This window comes from Musca vetustissima, unplaced genomic scaffold (genome assembly GCF_032173495.1).
Source record: "Musca vetustissima isolate MV318-11 ecotype Yass unplaced genomic scaffold, APGP_CSIRO_Mvet_v1 utg219369, whole genome shotgun sequence".
NCBI classification, from domain to species: Eukaryota; Metazoa; Arthropoda; class Insecta; order Diptera; family Muscidae; genus Musca; species Musca vetustissima.
This window is the reverse complement of record NW_026888742.1, coordinates 1-6,228: the sequence shown is the minus strand read 5'-3', so window position 1 is coordinate 6,228 and position 6,228 is coordinate 1. Positions and strand designations below refer to the sequence as shown.

General features: G+C 34.3%; 1 protein-coding gene across 1 annotated transcript; it reads left to right on the top strand.

Annotated features, from left to right (window-relative positions):
- Positions 1-1,865: 1,865 nt before the first annotated feature.
- LOC133336579 (uncharacterized) lies at positions 1,866-5,712 on the top strand (the record flags this gene model as incomplete). The annotated part of the gene is made up of 5 exons (XM_061544860.1): positions 1,866-1,891; positions 1,967-2,119; positions 2,184-2,246; positions 5,235-5,438; positions 5,501-5,712. Coding segments are annotated over exons 4-5 (375 nt in total), but the record flags the coding sequence as incomplete, so codon positions are not given.
- Between the last annotated feature and the right edge of the window lie 516 nt (positions 5,713-6,228).

The following is a 6,228-nucleotide window of genomic DNA, read 5'->3' as shown; positions in this document are numbered from 1 at the left end:
TTAAATGGGCTGGTAAATTAAAACCAATGCTTGTTAAGGTTTGTAACTTTGCACATATATATTTGAAGATTTAAAAAGGAAGAAAAATAATTTACAAAAAATTTTTGTTGTTGTTTTGTTGTTGTTTTTTGTGATCAAAGAAAAGTCCTTATTTTTGATGGCGGGCATGATAACTCCTCACTGGAACATCGGAATCCGAAAATTCCAACTGCCTTAGAAAGAGTACATGTCTGGCTCTCGTATGAACTAGGATTACTGACATCGCTCTAAAATTAACAAAATGGTGGACCTTTGAAAAAATATTTTTGGAAAATCGCCGATTTTTTACCAAAAACCAAGTTAAAAAATAAGGAAGATCTTCACCGATTGGTTTTATCCTAGTTCATACGTGAGCTATACACTCCCAGAGAAACGTTGCAAAATTTGGAACCGATTGGATTATTAGTTTTTGAGTTATCGTGCCCGCCATTCGCAAAAAAATGTTTAGAGAAAAAAGCGTTTAAAGTTTGAGAAGCCCTTCAGCCGTCACTTGATGCTGACATAATAAATCGGCTATTTCTTCAAGAGTTCTTGAGATTTGCACTTGAAATTTTGTAGAGACATTCTTTAATCAGTGTAGGTTCGAATTATACCAACAAAAATGTTGACCCCGAGAATGGGGGGGGGGTCCCCTTAAGACAAGGAAAAGGTCATACGAGATTCAAATATGAACAGAAATGACACTCTGAGCAGCAAATGTTACTCGCCTACGCCGACGACATCGACATAATGGGTCGAACATTGCCCCACCTTGGAACGAATTGAGAAGGAGACTGCCAAAGTGGGACAGTAAATGGCCAGAAGACCAAGCCGATAATATCAACGCGCAAGACGTCCAGTACACTCGGACTAACTGTGGAAATTTACATCTTCGAGGTAGTGGACGATACCGCTATAAACAAAACTAATAACATCAGTTTGAAATCCGGAGAAGAATAGTGTTGACCAACAGGCGCTACTATGATCTGAGTAAGCAATTCAAAAACAAGTCCACCTCTCGCCAATCCAAGCTCCCACTCTACAAGATGGTGGTACTAGCCGTGCTGTTATATAAATCTGAAGCATGGATAGTTGTGAGGCAAATCTTGAAGTGTATGAGAGTAAATTTTTCGAAAGATTTATGGAATCGGTCAAAATCTTCTTTATTTTCTACATCGATTTGTGGTCGATTTTGACGATTCAGTAGTCGGAAATCATGCCCACCGTCAAAAAGAAGGACTTTTCATAAATTATACCTCGAATGAGGTGCATATCTGACTACGAATTTGAGATAAAACATTTCTACCAAAAAACAACCATCCTTTTCCTTATATGAAGAAGCATATTTTGAAGCTGGTAGTAAAATTTCTGCTTTTCTATATTCGTATACGAATTTCATTAGTTTTGGAAAACTGTTTTGTTATATACTGTTGCTACATTTTTGTGTTAATATGCATTTTCATTAATAATATTTTCCATATGTTCTTCTTCTCCTTAATAATAAGAAGAAATGTTATGAGTAAAATGAGAAAAATTCTTTGTCGCACACATATAGAGGAAAAAAACATTTCTCTCATTTCGAAAATATGTTCCACTGAAATATTTCACAAATATCAAATTAATATTTAGTAAGTTTCGAGATTCGGTTGGGTGCTGATGGAATGCTGTACGATACGAAAAAAAAAAACAAATAACATAAGTGAAAAGTGACAATATTATACACATACATATACATATCATGAATATACATTAATATTACCAACAAATCGTAATGAAAACTAAAACAAAATGAGAAATATTTGTATATGGAGTGCATTTTTTATTGCTGTGCTGTTTATAAAAAATTCTCATCAACATGAAAATATTAATATTGGTAAAAATTTTGTTTTTATTTTGGAAAATTAAATTGTTCATATTAGTTTTTTAATTTTGTTTGTTTCTTTTCAAGGTGCATTATTTTACGACGATGAATATGAAATTGAGGAATCCTTTGTAACAACAATAAATTTAATCAATAATAAAAATGAAGTGAATTTTAAATTAATACCGTTAATTGAAAAACTTGACGATGCGGATAGTTCGGCAATATTAGAAACTAAAGGTATGCATTAAAATGTTTAGCGTGAAAACAAACAATTAATTAAACGCATTTAAAAATGTTTCAGCTAACAAACTTATAGAAAATGGTGCCGCAGTTATTTTTGGACCAAGTTCAAAGGCAGACTGTGGTATGTATGAACAAAGTGTGCCCAATCAGAGATGGAAATTCTGATGGAATGGTATATTTTGAAATTATGAAATGTTGTAGGAAAATCAATAACGCTCTAGTGTTGCACTATGGATCAGGAATCCAATTTTTTTGACAAAAAGACAATTTCTGGTAGATCCGATAAACTTTTATATATTTTAAAATTGGATACTTTGAGCTTTACACTAGTAAAATATTACAACATTGTAGGTCCCGGTTTACAAATGGCATGAGGTCAGAGTCAAGCAGAAAGTCCTGATGATTATAATGTGAAACTTATCAGTAATTTGAAGACAATAACAAACTTAGTCGTTGGAAATTGCCTTTAAAAAGTTTATAAAAATAAGCACATAACACTATGCCCTAATGTTTTTTTTATTTTATCAATTTGGCTGGAATCTTCGTACCAAAAACTATCAAAATCGACTTTGTTTTTATACCCTTCACCACATTGTGGTACAAGATATTATGTCTTTGTGCATATGTTTGTAATAGGCAAAAGGAAACGAGGTAGACGCATGGTACCTTTTGATAATATGCATAGAATCACTTTCTGAGTCCATTTATGCATGATCGTCCATGTTAAATTGTTTACAATTTAACATTTGGCACAGCGTACTAAATTAACTTTAGAATCGGTTCAGATTTAGATATACCTCCCATCAGTGACGTAAGGGGGGCGGCCCCGGTGCCGGGCCCCCCGGGCCGCCCCCCGAAATAATTTTTTTTTCACAGTAAATTTATGTTTGCAACAGCGAATGAAATCCTGTGTACGTTGCTGCCTCCCATATATATTTTCGTCCGATTTTAGGTAAATAGTGCACCAAAGTCCCAGTATTGAATTATGTCTAAAAAAATATATATATATTCGTCCGATTTTAGGTAAATGGTGCAACAAAATCCCTTTATATTCCTTGGCATAGCGTACTCAATTAAGTCTAGAAATATTTGTGTTAAATTTCGTGAAAATCGTTTCAGATTTAGATATAGCTCCCATATATATTTTCGTCCGGTTTTAGGTAAATGGTGCATCAAAGTCCCTATATATCCTTCGATTTGCGCGAAATTTGCCATAGCGTACTGAATTGAGTCTAGAATGATGTGTACTAAGATTCATGAAAATCTGTTCAGATTTGGATATAGCACCCATATATATTTTCATTCGATTTTCCCTATATATCCTTCGATTCGCACGAAATTTGGCATTAAGTCCAGAGTGATGTGTGTTAAGTTTCGTGAAAATCCGTTCAGATTTTGATATATCTCCCATATATATTTTCGTCCGATTTTATGTAATGTTTGTCCGATTAACACGAAATTTTGCACAATGTCTTTAATTGAGACTTGAATGATGTTATTGCGTTTTGTTGAAATTGGTGCAGATGTAGCCATAGCTTGCATATGTATTTCGCACGGGTGTCTGATTGAGATTAAAAAGTGCGAAGTACCGAATATCGTGTATCTATTTTGCTATACATCGTTTTCCATACATTTGTCCCATGGTGCGCAGACGACGAAATCTACCCGAATGAAGTTAAATTTAGCATAGGTTGCAGAAAGGCATGAGTATGTTCCATCGAGTGAACATTGACATACAATTGTAAGGGTACATATGTACAATATACCCAAAGTGGTGAAGGGTATCATATAGTCGGCCCAGTCCGACTTTAATATTTTCCTTACTGGTTTTCTTATATTTAAAAATCTGATTTCACATTTGCAATTACTAAACGTGTTGAAAATTTACGTTTTTAATGCAGAAACCCTCATAAGTGATATTTATTTCATGAACTCAATCTAATTATTGCCAAAAAATTCGCAATTCGATGTTATTGCAAAGTCACCGTCGATTTTCGGCCATAACGACTTATCCAACAGTTCCGGGAAACGTACGCTTATAGCGACCAATATCGCCGGCTTCTTGACCGTTTTAGCATGCATACAACAGTACATTCACAACTTCGATGTGATGTGCTGTTTCGACAGGTTTTCCATCAAATCGGCTGTAATAATATATTTTAGGCTCCCATTGAGTAGAAAATATCTCTAATATGAATAATCAATATTGGTCGAAGTTTTGGGGTTATGGGAGTACTCTTTTTGATATTTTGTGTTCTTATTGGGCGTTAAATACTTCTACTAAATATTATCAATATCATTCCACGTTCTACCATAGCACCAACCGAAAGACTCATACTTAGATACTAAAGGTTTTTGAAAAATTTGGTCCATGATTCTACATTGTCCCCATATAGAGGTCCCGCCCTATGTCGGTATTAAAAAGGTTTTAATCGAATTTTCCTAATTAAGTGGCTATAATTCAGCATTATGATTTCTTGGAGGTCAAACACATTTTTTCAGACCAGATATTATAGAGGTCCAAATTTAGAAATATCCTCATCATAGCGATTTTTTTGTATTTTTTAGTTTTATCCGAATTTTTCCACCTAAGCAGCAGTAATTTGGCATGTCCGGTTTTACCCGCGAAGTGACAGTGAAAGGTTCCCATCCTTGTAGACGAAGTAACAATAATTTGCCAGTCCGGGTCCTAGGGAATTGAAAATCTTATATGCAGAAAATATCAATACGGTTTAACATTTTCGCAAACATTTTTCAAATTAGGACCATTTTTGGACATGGCTTCTAAACATGTCGTAAATCATTTTTTGTATGTTAAACTTCCTAGCCGTATGTATTTTCAAATCAGATTAACTCTTTGGAGCATTAATGGTTTTCCCACATTTACAGAATAAGCAAAAATATTATTTATGAAGAAAATATCTGTCTATGAGTTTCCATCAGTCATGTTTAATTTGTACTAAAAACTTTCCATCCCTGCTAAAAATATGTTTGACCCACATTCAAATTATGACGGCGTGTGGGAGACAAAAATCCATTCATGTTTTCTTGTTATTTGTTTTGCTCTTGCATTTTTGTTTATATTTTTTATTACTTTTCATATTTTTAGATATTGTCTCGCTTATTTGTAATGCCACCGGCATACCGCACATGCTCTTCGATTATCTAGCGGAAGAGAGTGATCTCTCAAAAGTCAATCATCAAATGACTCTCAATGTTTTTCCCGCCCAGCCGGTGTTGTCTAAGGCCTATGCTGATATTGTACAGAATTATGGCTGGAGAAAATATACCATAGTCTATGATGAAGATGATGGTGAGCATTGGGCAATGGAAAATTATTAAAAATGAGAACAATTTCATTTGTTGTATTTTTAGCCAGTGCACCGTTTCGTCTACAAGATCTCATCCAGCTAAGAGATTTAAATGAGAAAATTGTTCGTGTTCGTACATTTAAGAGAGGTGAAGATTATCGAATTTTATGGAAGAGCATAAAAGGTGAAAGGCGTATAATTTTGGATTGTCCGCCTGATATGTTGGTGGAGCTGCTCAATTCATCGATTCCATTTGGTATGACGGCACAATTTAATGTAAGTGGAAATACAATTGTTTATTTTGTATTAAAAAACCAGTAAGGAAAGTACTAAAGTCGGACGGGGCCGACTATATGATACCCTTCACCACTATGGGTATAGTAAACAGGACTATTAACATGAAATTGGATGAACTAAAATATGTGATATTTATCTAAATGTGAATCGACTTAGATCAATCCATAAACATGTCATTCGTTTGTTACGCTATTCTATGCTAAGTTTTGCGCGATGTGAAAAATTTCGTGTCAATCTGACAAACATGAGGCATTTATTGCACCATTTACTTAAAATCGGACGAAAATATATATGGACGCTATATCCAAATCTGAACCGATTTCTTGTCACTTAACACAGGTTAGGTTATACTAATTTCAGTACGTTTTGTTCCTATCAACCATACATTGGTTCCTTGGTACGTCAATTACTCAAAATCAATCGATAAAATATAAGGGAGCTATATCTAAATCTTGATCGATTTTCACGAAACTTGGCAGAAGTCACTCTGGGCTT